The sequence below is a fragment of the Macaca thibetana genome, chromosome 1 (genome assembly GCF_024542745.1).
Source record: "Macaca thibetana thibetana isolate TM-01 chromosome 1, ASM2454274v1, whole genome shotgun sequence".
NCBI lineage: Eukaryota > Metazoa > Chordata > Mammalia > Primates > Cercopithecidae > Macaca > Macaca thibetana.
Window position 1 is genome coordinate 218,940,934 of NC_065578.1, and position 21,098 is coordinate 218,962,031.

Here is a 21,098-nt window from a genome sequence, read left to right on the forward strand (position 1 = left end):
TGGAGTTTAGGGAAATGGAGAGAAGACACTTTTAAGGTTAACGACTCTGAGAGAGTTATCTGAAGTGTGCAACCCAGGCTTTCTATTTGCTTTTACAGGTTGTCTGAAATGTATTTCAATTATGAGACAAAAAGCGCGTTAGAAACACTTCAAGAAGAAAAGCCGGAGCTGACCATCGTCTTTGAGCCTTCGTGGTAGGGGTGGAAGCAGCGCTGCCAGACGCGGCGGTCTCCGGGCCCTCCAGCCGGGGGTCCTCACGTGGAGCGAGCTGCGAGCCATGCAGGCCAACAGCACAGCTCTGTGATCCTTCCGGGGGAGTGTCGGAGAGGAGAGCGCGCCCGCCGGGCCTTCGTGTGGAGAGCTGGGGCGTCTCCTTTGCGCCCGGGTGAGGGAGACACCAGGGCACCGACAGCAGCGGATGTTGTTCTCATCCCAGCGCCTCGGTTAGAGGATGTTCCTCTTGGTGACCTCATGTAATTAGCTCGTTCAATAAAGCACTTCCTTTGTCTTTATTTTTCTCTTCTCACTGTCTTTCTTTTTCCTATCTTTTTTTCTTCTTTGTTCTGTTTACTTTTGCTCGTATCATCATTCCTGCTATCTTTCTATTAACTGACCATAACACAGAACTAGTTGACTATATATTATGTTGAAATTTTATGGCAGCTATTTATTTATTTAAAATTTTTGTAATACTGTTGTTTTCTAATAAGAATAATCCATGCTTTGTGTAGCTAGTTGAAAATTCAGGAATATGTAAAACTTTTTTTTGTATTTATTTAATTAAATTGTTTCCTTTTCTTAATTTTAAAAAAGAGTACCTGGGAATTTTAAAAATTATTTCTCTAAAGCTCTAAGGGTAAATTAAATTGCTTGGTGAATTTTAAAATCACTTTGGCAAATGGTTCTATTGTAGATAATTTTTAAAAAATTACCTCACTCTAACTGTAATGAGTGGAATTTCATCTTTGCTAGGATAGAATGAAAATCGTGGAGTGAAAGGTTTGAGAGTATCAGAGCCTGCACTCCTAACTAGAAGTATTATGTAGAAGATGCATCTTGCTTTCAGTTGATAACAGCTTATTTTGGATTTATCCCATCCGAGGAACAGTTCATCTATCATACTTCACAGAGCATCAGGTTTTAAGGAAATATTTACTAATTGCTTCTCAACACATGGACAACTCTTAAACCGCATGGAATTGCTCAGGATAGAAATACTACTTCCTCTATACAATTAGCCATCAAAGTAGCCACACTTTGCTACTCAAAGTGTGGTCTATGAACTGTCAATATAGGAGTTCGTATAAGAATGTAAAACAATCACATTATTAAACATGCCTTTTAGATGAGCTGACATTTAAAAAAAACCCTTAAGACTGTTTCTATAAGGGAAATAGTATGAGATTTACATTCTATTGCAAACTGTCTTGTTAGCACTTCTGAGCAGCACCAACTGGAGATTGGGTTTCTGCATGTTGGTGAACTATTACCAACTGCCTTCCTGCTACAAACACTTTGATACCCTGTATAAATAATGTAATCAGAAACACATAGCTGAGCTTGAAAGAGATGAAAGATAACTTTTGGGCATTAGGACTTTAAAACTGGCCAGGTTGCTGAGAATGCCATTATTTCATTCCTTTTTATGACTGAATAGTGTTTTTCCATGGTATATATCTCACATTTTCTTTTTCTTGTTTTTGTTTTTTGAGATGGAGTCTCACTCTGTCGCCCAGTCTGGAGTGCAGTGGCGCGACCTCAGCTCACTGCAACCTCCGCCTTCCGGATTCAAGCAATTCTCTGCCTCAGCCTTCTGAGTAGCTGGGATTACAGGTGTGTGCCACCATGCCCAGCTAATTTTTGTATTTTTAGTAGAGACGGGGTTTCACCATCTTGGCCAGGCTGGTCTTGAACTTCTGACCTCATGATTCACCCGCCTTGGCCTCCCAAAGTGCTGAGCCACTGCGCCCAGCCTATCTCACATTTTCTTTATTCACTAGTTGACTGATGGGCATTTGGGCTGGTTCCGTATTTTTCCAATTGCAAATTGTGCTGCTATAAACATGCATGAGCAAGTAACTTTTTCGTATAATGACTTATTTTCCTCTGGGTAGATGCCCAGTAGTGGCATTGCTGGATCAAATGGTAGATCTACTTTTAGTTCTTTAAGGAATCTTCACACTGTTTTCCATAGTGGTTCTACTAGTTTTTGTACTAGTTTACATTTCATGGAAAAACTTTCTATAGAAGAAAATGTAAACTACAGAGAAAAAAAAAATCCAAAATCACAGGAAAGAGATAGCAATCTACTTAATTCCTGGAATTGTTTGAAAAAGTCATGTAAAATTTGTGGAGATTTAAGTATATGGAGAAAAACACATATTCATTATAAGTAAAATAAGATTGTATTTCAGCTTCATCTTGTGTATACTTAGGAGTAATAGAAAAGACACAAATGGGGAGAGAATAAAAGAAATACAGGAAGAGGAAAAGAGAAAAGAATCAGGAAATTGGAAGTTAAATAATTCCACACATACTTATTGAAGTCTATTTAAACAATGCTTAAAAACATATGGCCTCTTAGAATTACACTTTTAAAATGAACTTTGTCGCTATGGGATTTGGGGTATTATGACAGGAAGTGAGATGTTTGAAGACAGAGTTTTTGAGCTCTCTGGGTATTAACTCCTTAAGTGAAAGATGCTCTGAGTGCACAATAGACTTGTGCAGTGCTCTTTAATTGATGGAGATGCTACATCTCACGTCCTCATCGTCCACAGAGCCTCCAGATCCTGGCCAGGAGTCTCCTCAGAGCCCCCTTCACATCTTTATTTCTCAGGGTATAGATGAAGGGATTGAGAGTGGGGGTGATTATGGAATAGAAGAGAGAAATAAATTTGCCCTGCTCTTGGGAGTAGCTGGAAGGGGGCTGAAGATACATGTAAATGGCAGGTAGGTAGAAGAGGGAGACGACCATCAGGTGGGAGGAACACGTCCCAAAGGCCTTGTGTCGTCCCTTGGAGGATTGGATCCTGAGCACTGCGCGGGCAATAAAGCCATAGGAGAGAAGGATGAGAGCCAGGGGCACCAACACGAAGAAGGCCACCAGCACAGCCAGCGTGGCATCATTCACAGCTGTGTCGGCACATGACAGCTTGATCATGGCCGGCACCTCGCAGAAAAAGTTGTTTAGCACCTGCCGCCCACAGAACGGCAATTGCACAGTCAGGACCACCTGCACGAAGGAGTTGCCGAAGCCACTGAGCCAGGCCAGAGCCACGAGCTGCTGACAGAGAGCACGGTGCATGAGAACGGCATAGTGCAGGGGCTCGCAGATGGCCACGTAGCGGTCCAGGGCCATGGCGGCCAGGAGGATGCACTCCGTGCATCCCAGCCAGTGGAAGACTGCATACTGCACAGTGCAGCCTCCGTAGCTGATGGTCTTCTGGGAACTGCCCATGTTGACCAGCATCTGAGGGACCGTAGTGGTGGTGTAGCAGAGGTCCAGGAAGGACAGGTGGCTGAGGAAGGTGTACATGGGACTGTGGAGTTGAGGATCCAGCTGGGATGCCAGGATGATGGCGACGTTCCCCAACATGGCCAGCATGTAGGACAGCAGGAGGACCACAAAGAGAGGGAGTTCCAGCCATGGCCTGTCAGACACACCCAGAAGGATGAAGGCTTTAGGGGGGTCCCCTGAGAAGCTCTGGTTGTCACTTTTCATGTTGTGGTATTTTCTGGCACCTGTGACAAATTGAGAAAATCGGAATGAATAATACCTGAGAAGAGGAACTGATCGCTTTCCTCCGTCTTGCATCCACTCTTCCTTCCCCAGGTGACAGCCTGTTTGATTCTCCTTACCTCTGTGGAGACGCTGGGATGTGGAGGGATCAGAACAAAGCGCCCCAGCAGCAGCCTGTGTGTCTTTGCTCTCCTTCCTACTCAGTGGCCTCAACTAAAGCCATTTAATCTCCCTGAACTTCTGCATCTGTGAAATGGGGAGAAATACCCGCTTCAATTGCCAAGACTTGGGGACGATAGAGACATTAAGTATGTGAGAAGAATACCTCATGAATGACAGTTGTGTTCCAGGTAGAGTGAAGCCTGCCACAGCTCCCATCACCGTCAGAATGTTCGATTTCTGTCTACATCCACATCGACAGGGAATTGTCCACCTTTTTAGGCTTTCCCATTTTGGGAGGTAGTGGTAGGAGGCAGGTGGGTGGTGACATAAAGCAAGCAGAAGGGCTTTGTGAGCAGCTGGGGGCTGTATTGATAGATCCACCCCCCATCACCTGCTCACACTTGCATCCGGCTCCCCGATTCATGCTTATCTCTGCTTTCAAGACCGCTCACGCACAGGCAGCCCTGTCACTCACACTGGTGGTAAAAGCAGCACAGTTCTAGGTCCTGTGAGTCTCTGGAGTGGAAGAGCCAAGTCATGTTACTTCAGCCCCTGAATAGGTCATGGTAGTTAATGAGACCCCAGAGCATGGAATTTTGAGCACAGGGAGAAAGCTCTTGATTGGCATGAGAAAGGTAGTCCCTGGAACTGTCTACGGAAAGATCAGACTGCCCTCTACGGCTAGGTTTTATCTGATGGCTTGAGTGACATTCCAATTTCCTGCACAATTTCTTTGCCAAGCAGCTGTCACCACTCAGTGATAGAAAACAGCCAATTTGATTTCTGAAACCATTGCTGTTAGGAAGCAACTGGGTTGCCAGCTGCTGATTAGTGGCTCCTTTTGACTGCACCCTTGGCTTCTCACCTTCTACACTCGCTCCAGCATTGCACACCTTCCAGTTCCTGATGGGGATGATATGCTCCATGATAGGATTGAAAAATATTATTAATAAACAATAATTAATAATTTATTAATAAATCCTGCAAGCAGATAATTTATGAAGGATTTTTATTCTTGATGTGGTACCTTATGCATAGACTGTAAAACTAACAGAGATCTGCTCAGCTTAGATGTTGCAACAGGTGTTCCCCGCTGCCCCAGTTGATATTCTGAAGAACTCTACTGTTACTGGAAAACAACTCAAACTCCAGGGTTTCAGTGGAGGAATAAGTTCAAAATTTCCCTCCTGCTTCTCTAGTTTCAAAACTACACACGGTTTGTTAGAAAGTTCCCAATATTCTTGGAAACACTCAATTATTGTACTTCCTCCCAGATTCTATCAACAATACTTACGATATAAACTTCACAGAATGTGATCTTATCTCCAACGAGCTCAACATGCCAGCCAAAACAGTGAGCTGTGGCTGAGCAAAGTCAAGCTAGCACATGTTCAAGCCTAATTATTAAGAAGTAAAGGAATTAGGACATTTCTCCTTCTGAGATTTCTGATTCCAGAGTTTCTTTTCAGAGCCTAACCTGGGAGAAAAGGGAGAAGTTGTAGGGATAGTGAAGAAAGAAATGAGAGAATGAAGGAAGCAAGAAAGATAGAGGGGTAAATGTAGGCAGCAATTTATAAGAAAGAGAAGTTATTTGCCACTCACGACGAGCCAGGTACTGTAATAATAACTTGATGTTGCTTTAATATCTCAGCAAGGTCCATGTTTTCACCCCTAATTCACTGAGTGACTTGGGAGGATAGCTGGTCTACCTTAGTTACACAGCAGCAAATGGTAAAGCCAGGACTGAAAGCCAAATTCCTGCTCTTAACTACTATTCTCTCCAGAACTTTGCTTTAAAAAAAGAGCAGCTGGTGACATGGGAGCAGCAAGGGCAGTCGCCTAAACGACTGAGACAAAAGAAGATGCTGGGAAGGGGAGATGAGAGAGAGGAAGGTCACAGGAGAGAAAGCGGCTGGGATTACAGAGGAGAGGTTTTCTTGTAATTATAGTCCACTGTACATGTGCACACCTACGTACACACGTGCACACACCTGCATGCGCGTGCGCACGCGCACACACACACACACACACACACACACACACACAGAGTTTCTCAACGGCAAAGCTGGATACTCCCCAGCCCTGCCCCTCATGCCCTGGATCTGATGCCCTTCTATTCAGGCCTTTCCACATGGAGCTTTCGTAGGTGTCTGGCCTCTGCGCTCCTTGACCTTCTTTCATCTTCCAAGTACAGGTGCCCCCCATGGCACAGCCTTGCTTCCCTGGATGGACACAATCATTCCCACAAATGTCGCCATCGCATTCAAACGGAATCCCTCCAGGCTGTTTCTACATCTGCTAGTTCCTCACTGACCTCTAACCCCCTTTTTGACATTGTGAACTGAGGCATCCCAAATTTCACCTGGCAGCCATCCTCCCAGACTCAAAGCAGCTCCTTCACCTTAATTCTGGCTGACTTCCCTTCAGTCACGGTGACACCAAGTACTGAGGTTCTTTCTAATCATGTTCTACTCCTCATTCACTCTAGTTCAACACCAAAGTTAAATAATTCAACACCCATACAGTGCTGTGATCCCACCCATACAATGTTGCATCATTGCAGGCACGCACCGTCTGAATCCTCACCACTGCCATCCTGGGCAGAAACGCTCACCAGGACCCCTCTTGGAACTTGCTACCTGCCTCTCTGCAGGCAGCTTCAACCCCTCACTCACCCTCACACGAAGTCATCTTTCTGAGACTCAGGCCTTGAGAGCAAGGATACCTTTAGGTGTTTCAATTACCAAAAATATAAGAACCCATCGCTCAAGGAGTTACCTGCTGATTGTATCGTGTTCACACTGAATTCCTGTAGTTTCTTCTGAGAACCGTCATGTCCCTCTGCGTTGGCAGCCACCACATTGTATTTTAACAGCAGCACTTAGGCCACGGCTGCTGGCAGGCTAGTCTGTGAACCCGCGAGCTGTGATACACCCTTAGATATATATCGTTCCCTAGAGGATATATAATCCTTATGATTAATAGATCTATATTATCTATCTCTTATCCCTGACATTTGCTGCTGAGATCTCTGCTGACGCTTGACGGAACGCATTGTTACCTATTCCACCACACAAGATCTAAAATCAAATTCACAGCAGTGTGTGGAATTCCTAGAAAGCAGCTTATGAGATGGGCAAACAGAATTTTTTATGGATCATAGATTTTATTGCTTATTAGTCCAAAGCGTGTCTTTCTTCAACCCAGAATGCAGCCTTCCATCCCACAACCGGGATAGCCTGGTCCAGGCCCTGTTCAGCTGCAGAGGCCATCATCGGGATTACACTCAAGAGAGTCTTGGGGACGAGGCGTAATGATAGCAATGTTTTCCTGAACTGATAGTAACAGGGACTCTTCCATCACAAAAAGAGAAAGAGCCCCTTTCTCCTTATTTAAGAGCCGCTCTCTCCTTATTTGTTTGCCTTTGCCATCCTGGTTCAATGGCATGCTTTTTCTTAGACAGGAGTCTGACAAGTACAATCGAGATGTTAGCTGGCACAGGGGCTTGAGAGCACACAAGCCCAGCCTCAACTCCACCTCTTCATCTTTATTTTCAGTCTCACTCAGCAGCCTCTGCAACATAGTTAGTGTCCCTGGCATAGCCCTTTCTCATCCTGTGCCAGGGTCTGGGGAAGTGCACATCCTCCTGCTGGGAATAGCAGGAATGTCTTGGGAATCTTACCTCCTTCCCTTGCCTTCATGTCCCGCCTCTGGTTTCAGGACAGCCCAGTTTCTTTCCTGTAACTGTCCTCACTAATTTAACACTATTCATCGTCTTCTGTAGCTCCCACAGTACAAGGGGGTTTGAGGACCATGAATATCCCTATTGCCACAGCGGACCTGAGGTCTAATTTTTCATAACACTTTAATTTGAAAGATTAAACACATTCCTAGCATTGAGAGGAGAAGGGAAGTAAGTCAGCACTGAACGGGCACCCACCAGCTCTGTCTGTGCACCAGGCACCGCATATGTGCCCTCCCATATCCCATTTCAATAACTCTGCAAAACTCAGAGGTTCAGAAAGATTAAGAAGTTCACCTCGTTCAGGGACTGGGGTACGAGTCCACGGGGTAAGCTATTTAAACACCCAATGCTTGTTCGCACAGAGGGGAAGTTACTTTCTCGTAAGCCTCTGGATGTCACAATCTGTCACTCTCAAAAGTAACAAACAGTTTCCCTTTAAAAAAATTTATTTTATGTTTACTTAAAATAAATAGAGACGGGGTCTTGCTATTGCTCAGACTAGTCTCGAACTCCTAGACTCAAGTGATCCTCCCACCTTGACCTCCCAAAGTGCTGGGATTACAGGCGTGAGCCACCTCGCCCAGCCCAGTTTCCCTTTTGCATGCACGACTTTGTTAAACACCCTGTAAACCTGAAAAATATTAAAGACCTCGTCTAATGGAAAAATTTTAAATGTGCTGTTATCATTTGGTAATCATTTCCAATATGTTAATTTTTTACTTTTTAGGGAGATTGCAATTTCTTTTTTTTTTTTTTTAATTATACTTTAAGTTCTGGGATACATGTGCAGAACGTGCAGGTTTGTTACACAGGTATACACGTGCCCTGGTAGTTTGCTGCATCATCAACCCGTCATCTACATTAGCTATTTCTCCTAATGCTCTTCCTCCCCTAGACCCCACCCCCCGACAGACCCCGGTGTGGGATGTTCCCCTCCCTGTGTCCATGTGTTCTCATTGATCAGCTCCCACTTATGAGTGAGAACATGAACATGTCTTACATATTATGTCATTCACAGCATAAATAATGCAATTAATTCACAAAAATGATTATTGATTTTGTTAGCAAATCTAAAAGCCTCATCCCTCAAATAGCTCCTTATTCCGGAGGGTACGTAGAGTCCTCAGCCTCATCAGTTATTCGTTCTAGTGCTGGGGAGGAGGGGAAGAGGAGGAGAAGGAGCTGGGGCCCAGCAGTGATGGCCTATGGGAGGGAGGATAGGGCTGCACAGCCTTCAGCGCACGGCTCAGGCAGGGTCGGCTCCTCTGCACATGCCTCCCCCCTACCACCGCCACACTTCTTCGCCTTTTTATGTGGTCTGACTTTTTCAGATTTTTCAATTTGAAGCTTGCTTTCTCGGGGACTGATACTATTCAGCTTTGAGTTCTCTTTTTCTCTCTTTCCATGGCCCTGCTCAGCTCAATACTGGCCTTGTGACTGCAATTCAGCATCCTCAAAAATAGGAGGAAGCAGAGGAAGGGGCTCAGGGTCCCCATACACTGTGTGCAACGTCCGCTGTTCCGATGAGTGTCAGAGAGCATGCCTACCTACAGGCAGAGCATCCTGTTCTGCTCCCGGCTCCCTTTTCTAGATAAAACGACCCAACACAATTTTACACTTGCTGCTGAATGCGTGGTCATTGTTCATCGACTCATCCATCCTCCACCTCATGTGCCCGTGGTCTCCAGCATAGACCAGTGTTAATACTGCCGCAGCCTGCACCTCCACTGCACTGTACAGATTTTAGCTTGACTAGAGCTGAGGATGAATCATTTACCTCCAGGGTGCCTGGCTCCTACAGAAGACTTGGTTTAGGACTGAAGGCTATATTGCAGCCTGTACTGGCCTTAGTTGCAGAGGGATATTTAAGGATGGACTTACTAGAAATGCTCTTCATATTCCAGGAAGACACAGCTCATTTTCTCTGATGGGCCACTGTGGCCTTGCCATTTACTGGAACCCTGCCCTCTGAGCAAGTCTGAGAGATTATTCTCAGTCTAGAAGGAGTCTGCTGTCCGTTGCAACAGCCTTGCTGGGGAGACTCAGGCTTTTCTGGACTCTCCCTTGGCAGTGTGTGAGGTCCGTGGATCTGCCCTAACCTTGGTCCCCCAGAGTGTCTATAGATACCTTGACATGCTGGAGGTTACTTCCGAGGATAAAGCTTTCAGGCAATACACCGTGCCCCTGTCACGTTCCCTGTTCATTTCAAAATTATCCCTCAGGTTTAACTTGATCTCATCCTCTTCACTGTTTTCTATAAGGGCCCTGCTCGTTCTCCCCAGACTTGCTCTCCTCTGGCTGTGAAATTATCCTTAACCCTGATGTTTTATTTAATTAGTGTCTAAGGAGTTAGCTGATAATTGAGGTGGTGTGAGAGCTTGGAGTTCTTGCAATTAATGGCAAATCCCAGAAGACCAGAAAACCAGAGAAAATGGATCAATAATGGGGAATGAGAACTCTGTGTGTGTGTGTGTGTGTGTGTGTTGAACTCTTTCGGGTTGGTGCATGGTGGGGCGATTACTGTAACATCAGAGTGGAGTAGTAACTAGAGTGTGTGATTCAGCTAAAGCATGAGACCTGAACTGGCTTCAGCACCAGGCTCCATCCTCATGCTGTGTGTCTTTGAGCAGGTTACCTAAACTATCTGTGCCTCACTTATGTCATCTAAAAAATGCAAGAAACATTAGTATTGTTTTGCACAGTCTGTTACAAGGGTGGAATGAATTGGTACTGGTAAAGCACTCAGAACAATGAGTGGCACAGAGTAATACATGTTGAGGGGTTTTTGTTGTTCTTGTTGATATATTGTCTCAGCACCCTGTTCTATTTTTCACATGGTGGGGATATAAAAGTCGTAAGAGAGCCCGCAAGAAGTAGTGCAAATTTTATTTTATTTATTTTTTTATTTTCTTATTTGTATAAATTTAAGGGCTACTGGTGCAATTTTGTTACACGGATATATTGTGCAGTAGTGAAATCTGGGCATTTAGTGTAACTATCACCCGAATAATGTACGTTTTACCCCACGTAATTTCTCCTCCCCCACCCCCTGACACCCTCCTACCCTCCGTGGTCTCCAGGGTCTCTTACTCCATCCTCTGCATCCCTGTGGACACATCATTTCGCTCCCACTTGTAACTGAGAACATGTGGTATTTGACTTTCTGTTTCTCCGTGGTTTGGCTTAAGATAGTGGCCTCCAGTTCCATCCACATTGCAGCAAAGACATGACTTCATTTTTTTATGGCTGAATAGAATTCTTATAGTGCAAATTTTAATTCATGCGCAATAATTCATGTGATTAAATGCTGCTACAAGAACCACTGTGAATAGCAGCACCTTGGTGCAGTTACTCTCCCTCTCTAGGTTTTGACTTGATCATCTTTTCTCTCTAGCTTTAGATGTCTAAGCGGACATGCTTAGGGTGAGTCATGGCCATGAGTTAGGGCTCTATTTTTACCTTCTGGGGATGGAGGGAGGAGAGAGAATATGTATCAGAGGAAGATAGTGAGACTGTGCTTTGGCGATGAAGTGGGAGCTTTCCCTAATTCTAAGCATGCTCTGTTGTACTCTCTCCCACGGAGAGCCAGATGAGGCACCAGGGACGTCTTAGACACTGTATTTTTTTCTTTTTTTTTGAGACAGAGTTTCGCTCTTGTCCCCCAGGCTGGAGTACAGTGGTGCAATCTCGGCTCACTGCAACCTCCACCTCCCAGGTTCAAGTGATTCTCCTGCCTCAGCCTCCCGAGTCTATGGGATTACAGGCGCCTGCCACCACGCCTGGCTAATTTTTTGTGTTTTTAGTAGAGACAAGGTTTCACCATGTTGGCCAGGCTGGTCTTGAACTCCTGGCCTCAGGTGATCTGCCTGCCTTGGCCTCCCAAAGTGCTGGGATTACAGGCGTGAGCCACCATGCCCGGCCTTAAACACTGTCTTGTTATCCAGCTGGGATAATTTCCAGAGGTGGAGAGGCTTACATATCTGTGCAGTTGGGGGAAGAAGGGTGGAATAGGCAGTTTTGTGCTGAGAAAACCAAGATGCAATTGTAGTTGGAAACTCTTATGACTGAGACTGGCACAGGGTCCCACTGGAATTGTGCTAATTGTCATCTTGATCATCTTTCTTCAAATATCTGTTCTCCCACTCTTATTGTTGGCACCCCCTTTTACTCCATGCAGCAAGGTACTCTGTGATGTGATTATATTTTCCAGGCTTTCTAACAGATAGGGGAAGCTAATGAGATAAAATTACTGGGAAAGCTTGGAAAAATATTAGCTAATCCTCCTTTCTCTATTTTTGTGCATGGAATGTAGTCTTGATGGCTAGAGCCCTAGCAGCCATATTTGATCTTAAAGCAATCTTAAAGAAGAAAGGCACATACTAAGAACAGTGGAACAGGCCAGCCACAGTGGCTCACACCTGTAATCCCAGCACTTTGGGAGGCTGAGGCGAGCGGATCACCTAAGGTTGGGAGTTTGAGACCGGCCTCACCAACATGAAGAAACCCCGTCTCTACTAAAAATACAAAAAATTAGCCAGGCGTGGTGGTGCATGCCTGTAACCCCAGCTACTCAGGAGCCTGAGGCAGGAGAATCGCTTGAACCTGGGAGGTGGAGGTAGCAGTGAGCTGAAATTATGCCATTGCACTCCAGCCTGGGCAACAAGAGCGAAACTCCATCTCAAAAAAGGAAGAAAGGAAGAAAGGAAGAAAGGAAGAAAGGAAGAAAGAAAGAGAGAAAGAGAGAAAGAGAGAAAGAGAGAAAGAGAGAAAGAGAGAAAGAAAGAAAGAAAGAAAGAAAGAAAGAAAGAAAGAAAGAAAGAAAGAAAGAAAGAAAGAAAGAAAGAAACATTGAGAAGGAGCCAGCGTACTTGATATTTGATGGTCACATAGGTGCCGTGAACTGTTGGCTTCCAGTTTCTTTGACATAAAAGTAATAAGCTTCCATCTTATTCACAGCACTGATCTGGGTTTTATGTCTTAGGAAACTAAACTCAATTCTGGCAGTGATTTCAGGAAGATTTTCCGAGATTTCTTTTGTAATATTATTGTGTTATAAGATATAATAAAGCACAGATATTAGTAATTCCAACCTCTAGAAGAATGTGATCTAACGCAGTCTGTGTTGATATCAATGTCACGGATTAACAACTGAAAAACAAATGGATACATTTAATGATCAAATAGATGATGACAAATACTTAATGCAACTGCAGTCAGAAGAGATTGAAGATGAAGGCAGCCAGGAGTCAAAAACTGTTTTATAATTCCAGGCATTCTAGAATGAGAAAAGAGAAGAGTTGCTCTGCTTGGTGTGAACTGCAAGGTTCCGTGTGGAGAGGGCAGGCGTGATAATGGATTGCCTGTATTTCTAGAATTGCATGTTATTTCAGCTGTGGTTAGGATTTGAGTACAGAAAAGAAAGAATCATACTAATATCCACAAGGAATATATTTAGGCTGATATTTATTTAACATGAGTCCAATAGATGGAAGTGGTGAAAAATGGGCGTTTGCAGCCAAATGAACTGGATTCAAATCCTGGGCCTCATGTGTTAAGCTTGGGACCTTAAATGAGTTGCATTAAGTCTTCTGAGGCTCAGTTTCCTTTACTGGTACAATAGCAATAATAATTTCTGACCAATGCATTGATAAAAGAATAATGAAATAACATATGCAAATATATTAGTACAGTTCCTGGTACAAAACTTAGTAAGTGGCAGTCCACACTTTCCTTCTTGCTTTCTTTCCTTCCATTCACCCATCGACAAATATTTAAGACATTCTTTTTTTGTTTTTGAAATGGAGTCTTGCTCTGTTTCCCAGGCTGGAGTGCAGTGGCGTGATCTCGGCTTACTACAACCTCTGCCTCCCAGGTTCAAGCGATTCTCCTGCCTCAGCCTCCCAAGTAGCTAGGATTACAGGCGCCCGCCACCACGCCTGGCTAATTTCTGTATTTTTAGTAGAGGTGGGGTTTCACCATGTTGGTCAGGTTGGACTTGAACCCCTGACCTCATGATCCGCCCTCCTTAGCCTCCCAAAGTGCTTACACGTGTGAGCCACCGTGTCCGGCTAAGAAATTCTTATGATGTGCCATGTGCTGTGACTAATGGTGAGATGTAGTGTAAATGGAATTATTTGTGCCCTTAAGGAAACTTTGGAGTGATAGGAGTGTTTTACTAATTGTTTGGAATGGTAGTTGCATGACTGCTTACACTTAGCAAAACTCATCAAACTGAGTATTAAAATGAATAAATTTTGTTATATGCAAATTATATCTGAATAAAGCGATAAGAAAGTATTTGGGCCCATGTGGAGCTACCAGAATGGTGTAGAAAAAGAGACATTAAGCAAATCGTCGCATAACTATGAAGTATAGCTGTGAGAAAGATTAAGAAGGAAAAGGACGGACAACAAAGAATGCCTCAGAAAGGACCTATTCCTGGCTGGGAGAGGTGGAGGGCCAAGAACAGTTCCTTCTGGATGGGACGTTCAACCTGATCATCATTATCGTCATCAAGTTTAATGACTTCTGAGATGTGCACTGGTGAATACTAATCAGGATGAAACACAGTCACACCTCTGAGCTGTATCCGTGCTAAACCCGTGAGGATGTTAGAACTGACCCACCTGCAGTAACAGAGTTTTCTTGCCTTGCAGTATCCTCAGACTGCTCTGATAGACAGCAATGTCCATAGCATCCATGCCACGTAATTTACTGATTGATATAATAATGTCTTCACTAGATTTATGGGCAAGACCTTTGTTCAGAAATAAATAAAGAAGATCAGACCAGAATTAAGTATCACCTATGATTTTTGCCTCTTTGGCATCTAATCAATTGAAATGAAAAATAACCCAGGCATCTTTCTAAGATCCCACAGTTTGATTTTTGATTTAATAAAAATCACATAAGTAACAAAGTCATCGATGTTGTAACTAGTTTCAGGCTATGTAATGGCAGTCACTCTGGGTGCAAATCAGTGGCTATGACTTCATTTCTGCAAGGTATTGTAGATACAAACGTGTGGTTAGCTACAAATGAAAGGAAAATGAAGGACTGCTTCAGCAGGAAAGCATTGCAAAATTAGATTTCATGTATAAGGACTACATTTTCAGATTAACCAGACAGGAAAAACCATGTTGGAAAAAAATGAAGTCTTATAATGTAAGATCTGGGAATTAAGAAATATTAAGTAAAGTAAGATTTAAAAAACAATATTTAAAGTAAGATTTAAAAAACAATATTTTTTTAAACAGGAAAAGAAAATGAGAATAGGAGGAATGGTAAAGGAGGAAATAGAAAGATTAAATAGTACCCTTTGTGAGAGACGTAGTGTGACAGATAACTTACCACAACAAATTTTAATTTGTATTTGTGAAACATTATACTTTAAAAAGCATTTCAGGTCATGTGAGAGTACGGCTCTGAATTATAAACTTCAGTAACTCTTCCTATTTGCTGACAGATTATAACTAGTGAGATTTTTCCAAAATAATTAATTTATAATTACCTTCAAATAGTTTCTATAATTATTAAATAAATCTGACAGAGTCCAGGGCTAATACACGATGTAGAAAGACAGTAAAATGCTTTATGTGAGTCTAGAAGAAAATGCAAATAATAGTCTTCTTACTAGCGTTAGGATGCATTATCACTGTACCACAGTTTGTCACTTTTCATACTTAAAAATGAGTTAAATAAGGTATTAAGTTAAAATTAAAAATTCTAGTTCGACAAATGGGTGGGAAGAGCTTTACATGAAAAGCTTTATTCTTTTTTTAAAAAATAAATTTTGTTGTGCATGCTTAAGGCATACCACATGATATTATGGGATGCATATAGAGGTAGTAAAATGGTTACTATGGTGAAACAATTACCATAGCCATCACCTCATAGCTATCTGTGCCAGCTGATGGCAAGAGGAGAAAAGCAACTGTAATCTACTCAGCAAAAATTCTGAGTCTAATATGCTTTATTAACTCTGGTCCTTAAGTTATGCTGTACATTAGATCTTCCAACTTGTCCATTCTGCATATCTGCTACTTTGTATCCTTTCATCTACCTTTCTCCATTGCCTGAACCCCAACCACTGTTTTATTCTCTCAATCTGTATATTTGACCTTTTTTTCAGATTCCATATATAAGTGAGATCATGCAATATTTTTCTTTTTCTGTCTGGCTTATTTCACTTAGCATAATATCCTCCAGGTCTATTCAAATTATGGGTAAATGGCAGCATTTCCTTCTTTTTTTTTTTTTTGGAGGGTGGTGAATACAGAGGATTTTATTGTTGATGAAAGTGGCTTTCAGTGGGAAGGGGAGCTAGAAAGGGTATGGAGTGGGAAAGTGGTCATCCCCTGGACTCTGGGTGTCCCCGGCCAGGCTCTTCTCTGAAGTCCCACTGTCAAGCCATCCCTCTGAAGTCAAGCTGCTTCTCTGACATCTGGCTGCTTCTTCTCTTCTCTTCTTTTCTGCCGTTCCTCTGCCAGTGGAGCCTGGGGTTTTTATGGGTACAGAATGGGCGGGCCAGGGGGCTTTGAGAAAAGGCAACATTTGAGCAGAAAAATGGGGATGTTATCACTTTGGGCCATGGTTCTAGGCTTGAGGGTGGGGCTTCACCAGGGACCCCACCCTTTTCTGCCTAGAATTTCTCTGCCTCCTGTCCCTATCAAAACCATAGTGTAAGGGAGCATATCAGTGGTTAATCTGAAGCCAGAAGTGTGGAGAGAGGCATTTCCTTCTTTTTAAGGCAGTGAGATGCTTATGTCTATCTAGCTGTCTAGCTGGCCAGCTCACAGTCTGTCTATTCCTTCATTGACAGATGCTTAGGTTGTCTTCATTCCTTGGCTATTGTGAATAATGCTGCAATGAACATGGGAGAGCAGAAGTCTTTATGAGGTGGTTACTTAATTTTCTTTAGGTATACACCCACACGAGGAATTGCTGGATCATATAGGAGTTTTGTTTTTAACTTCTTTAGGAATCTCCAAACTGTGGTCCATAATGGCTGCACCAATCCACATTCCCACCCACAGTGTACAAGCTCCCCCTTTCCACATTCTCATCAACACTTCTTATCTCTTGCCTTTTTGACGATAGCAATCCTAACAGATGTGAAGTATTATCTCACAGTAGTTTTGATTTGCATTTCCCTGATGACTAGTGACATTGGGCACCTTTTCATATACCTATTGGTCATTTATATGTCTTCTTTGGTAAAGTATCTATTCAGGTCTTTTACCCATTTTTCATTGAGTTATATATTCTCTTAGTTTTGAGTTGTAAGAGTTCTTTATAAATGTTGGGTGTTTACCCCTTATCAGATATTTTTTTCCAATCCATAGGTTACTTTTTCATTTTGTTAATTGTATCCTTTGCTATGCAGAATCTTTGTCGTTTGAAGCTCTATTACTATTATACTTTGTTCTATGGTGTTTATGAACTAGGGCTTTGCAGAAATGGAAGAAGTGGTAAACCGGTGAAAAATGCTGTCCAAGCGTCAAAAGTCCTTTGAGCAAAATCAGGGGCTCTCCAGATTTCTAGACTTGCCTTTCTCTCTCTTTGCTCAAGAACTGTTTCTCTGGAACACTCTGTCCTCCTCAGCCCTGAAAACAAATATATACTAGTGTTCTTCAATACAGTTCTCCATGCTTATAGAATTATATACATATGTGCAAATAAAATATGTGTTCCTTTATATGACAAATTATATCATATAATATAAATGTAAATTATATGCATAAAAGTTTAACATTTCTCTATTTCTCATCTCTCTACAGTATTTACTTTAGAGTTGTCATTCAGACTTTAGAAAGACATCACAGGAATGCATATTTAACAGTTATTTAATAAAAAAGAAATTCAGTGGATTTTCAGATAAAAAGTAAATTTTATAATTAAATTATATGTTACAAATCAAGGGCCAATAGCAGCTTTAATGCATATTACCTGTTTCACAAAAGAGTTATTTCTTGTGCTGAAAAGCTAGTCAAAGGTGAACATACTAATACGTACGTTTGGACCTTATTATTAATTATTTGCCAATTAAGAATGAGATTTACAAACGCCTTTTGTTGAGAAAGAGATTTCTTCCAGGATCCTCAGTACCAGGGTTTATTGAAAAGTACTCTGTTGCACAGCAAGGTGTCTATAGTTAAGAATAATATATTGTATATTTCTGATCGGGTGTGGTGGCTCACACCTGTAATCCCAGCACTTTGGGAGGCTGAGGCAGGTGGATTGCTGGAGCTCAGGAGTTCGATACCAGCCTGGGCAACATGGTGAGACCTGCCCTGCAACTCCCATCTCTATTTAAGAGAGAGAGTAAGAACAGTAATATATTGCATATTTCAAAAAAAAAAAAGCTAAAAGAGGGGATTTTAAATGTTCTCATCTCAAGAAATAATAAATCTTTGAGGTGATGGATAGGCTAACTGAATCACTCCACAATATATACACATATATTGAAATATTGCATTGTAATTCATAAATATGTACAGTTATTATTTGTCAATTAAAAATAAAATAGAACTTAAAAAAGTTACAGTATTTAGCTTAAAAAATAAGTGATATAAATTATATGCTACATTGTGTATTAAATTAATCATAAATATTATATTTATTATATATAATGTATATTATATTATGCATTATATTATATATTATATGGCATATGTTAGTCAGCATGCAAAGAAATGGGTAATATCATGTAGTTTTCATGTACTTTGCTTTATTACTGTGGGAAATGGAGGGAAATCCCTTTACGTGGGCTGGGTAAGATCATACTCATCTTTTTTTTTTTTGTTTTTGGAGTCTTGCTCAGTCGCCCAGGCTGGAGAGCAGTGGCCTGATCTGGGCTCACTGCAAGCTCCGCCCCCCAGGTTCAGGCAATTCTTCTGCCTCAGCCTCCCGAGTAGTTGGGATTACAGGCCCCGCCACCATGCTCAGCTAATTTTTGTATTTTTAGTAGAGACAGGGTTTCGTCATGTTGGTCAGGCTGGTCTTGAACCCCTGACCTCAGGTGATCCACCCACCTAGGCCTCCCAAAGTGCTAGGATTACAGGTGTGAGCCACCACGCCCGGGCCGTACTCATCTTTTATAGTGGCAGGATCCTTTCCTCCCCAAGCTATGCAGTGGTGAAATCCTAGTGAATTTTCTTGACATGGCAGTGATTTCAGTGTGAAATGAGCTGCCATTTCATATCTTCATGGTGTTGCTGGTTTTACTCAGGGCTCTTTGGTTACTCTGCAATTCCAATTATCTGATTCTGTTGAAATCCTGTGTGTTGCTGCCTCTGCCGCCCCTTCTTCCTCATTCTGCCCTGGGGAATATGTCAGATATTCAAGGCACACAGTACTGGCAAGACTCGCTTACTAAAAACCCATTTCCACCCCCACTCAAGTTTTAAGATCAGAAACGAGGTGGCTACTATCCTCTGTTATCTTTCATTCTAAAGTAAAATAATTTCTGAAATTCCCAAATGCTGCAGGAGAAGTATTACAAGGAAACCGAGAAATCACGTTTGAGAGATACTGTAGACGATTTGCTTCAACTTTCACGGGTTACTTCTTCCCCCCTCCCTCTTCACAATCACTTTTCTTGCACTTCACAGTAAAAAAAGTGTTCCTTTAACCCTTCCTGAAGACGACTAAGAAGCACTGCTCTATGGCCCAAAATCCTCATTAAAGGGATACTTAAAAAAAAAAAAAGTATCATTTATGGCAGAGAGAAAGCACTGCGAGAGCTTAGGTAGGAACTGCTGGAGGCAGCATCACCTGACGCCCACCAGGGGGCGAGCACGCTGCGGCGCCGGGGCCCCTCATCCATCCCGGGTATTGGTTTCCTTTTTCCTCCTTCTCATCTCTCTGTTAATACCTATCCTAGAGTTAGAATGCAGGCTTGAAAAAAAGTCACGGGGATGCATTTGTTTATTTGTATAAATTACTAGGGATGTAAGTGCACCTTTGAGACGTGGCTAGACTGCTCGTGGTGAATGAGGGCGTTTAGGTAATCATCACCTGAAGAGTATGCACCACACTCGGCAATTTCCCATCCCTCACCCCTCCCACTCTTACCCCCTTCCGAGGCTCCGGTGCCTGTTATTCCACACTCTGTGTCCATGTGTACACAGGCTTTGGCTCCCACATGGAAGTGTTTAACACGCTTATTTAATTAAGAGTCGACAGAGGCCTTTTCAGGTGAAAAGTAAGTCTGGTTGGCCTGACTGGTTTGAAAATGAGGACTGGGTTTGCTAACGAGGATAAAGGGGAGGAATTTTCCAAAAATGAAATATCCCTTTTAAATGCTCTTTCCTCTCTTGGAATATTCTCCCCACTTCCTCTCTCATCCAGGACATTTCACTGCATTCTATAAGGCTCAGCTCAGTGTTATCTGCTCACGCCAGTGTGAGACTAAGAATCAGTGAGTGGAAGAATCTGCCTTATAGTCCCATTCTGCTTATTCCATTGTGTGCACCATTAGACTTTGGGGACTCGAAGAAACTGAGAGCTTCACTGGGCTCTCCAAAGCTGGGAACCACGTTTTCTCTGTAAGGAGACCTGTCTTTACTCCCATCACTCTGTTGAAGTCCTAGTGTCTTTTGTGCATAATTGGTTTAGGGATCACAGTACTTGCAACAGGAAATTCTAGAGTAATTCTTTCAACCACCTTTTGTTAAACCTTTGGCTTTGTGGTAGATTTTAAGACTGGGGTCAGTGGTGATAGAACTGACCAAAATTAACTAATTAATGATGTTGGATTGCTGTAGAATGACTGTATTAATTTCATGTGGGGGCATTCTAAGAACTCCAAGTGTGTGGAAGTGAAGCTGCAAGTTTCCATAAGGAAGGTATTTCTGTAAAGATTGTAGAAACCTAAAATAACCTAATTTCTTTTAAACACATATGTATACACACATGCCAAATTGCAGGGCATTGCAGAGCACCTTAGTATCTGTTGTTTTTTATTTTTTAAACTTAGAGACAGGGTCTCATTTTGTTACCCAGGCTGGAGTGAGGTGGCGTGATCAAACTCAGTGCAGCCTTAAATTCCTGAGCTCAAGAGATTCTCCAACCTCTGCCTCCCAAGCAGCTGGGACTACAGGCACACAGTACGATGTCCAGCTAACCTGTTGGTTATTTATACCCTGGGTGATCTGTTGCACAGGTGCACCTGTTCTCTCACTTATTTCTCGTGGCTTCACAGTATCCTCTAATGTACTGCTCAATTCCCAGAGGTTTATTTTAAGCCTTCATGTATTACCTCTTGAGACTCCCTTTCATTCCCAGTGGTTTTGAATTGCCTCTGTGGATGGGAAGTCAAATGCCCTCATCTCAGAATATAGCAGGCTGCAAGTTCCAACCACAGGGAAATAAGGTGTCTTCAGTCCATGTGTAGGGAGTGTCTTAGTTTGCTTGGGCTGTCTTAAAATAAATACCGCACACTGAGTG

General features: G+C 42.6%; 2 protein-coding genes and 2 long non-coding RNA genes across 6 annotated transcripts in view; 1 reads left to right on the forward strand and 3 right to left on the reverse strand.

Annotated features, from left to right (window-relative positions):
- NLRP3 (NLR family pyrin domain containing 3) overlaps positions 1–520 on the forward strand; it is a 32,671-nt gene extending 32,151 nt beyond the window's left edge. For all 3 annotated transcript variants that reach the window (XM_050771599.1, XM_050771605.1, XM_050771595.1), the window contains one exon: positions 99–520. In XM_050771599.1, the coding sequence (XP_050627556.1) occupies positions 99–198 (100 nt within the window). In that variant the 3' untranslated portion in view covers positions 199–520. The remainder of the gene's footprint in view (positions 1–98) is intronic.
- LOC126943703 (uncharacterized) overlaps positions 1–21,098 on the reverse strand; it is a 78,856-nt gene that overhangs the window by 8,556 nt on the left and 49,202 nt on the right. The window lies entirely within an intron of this gene.
- On the reverse strand, positions 2,400–3,806 carry LOC126943420 (olfactory receptor 2B11). Its single transcript, XM_050772097.1, has one exon. The coding sequence runs from the start codon at positions 3,722–3,724 to the stop codon at positions 2,768–2,770; it is 957 nt and encodes a 318-aa protein (XP_050628054.1). The 5' UTR covers positions 3,725–3,806; the 3' UTR covers positions 2,400–2,767.
- Positions 14,282–21,098, reverse strand: part of LOC126943737 (uncharacterized) — a 41,119-nt gene continuing 34,302 nt past the window's right edge. Inside the window, exon 3 of the long non-coding RNA XR_007721838.1 lies at positions 14,282–14,406. This is a non-coding gene — a long non-coding RNA (uncharacterized LOC126943737). The remainder of the gene's footprint in view (positions 14,407–21,098) is intronic.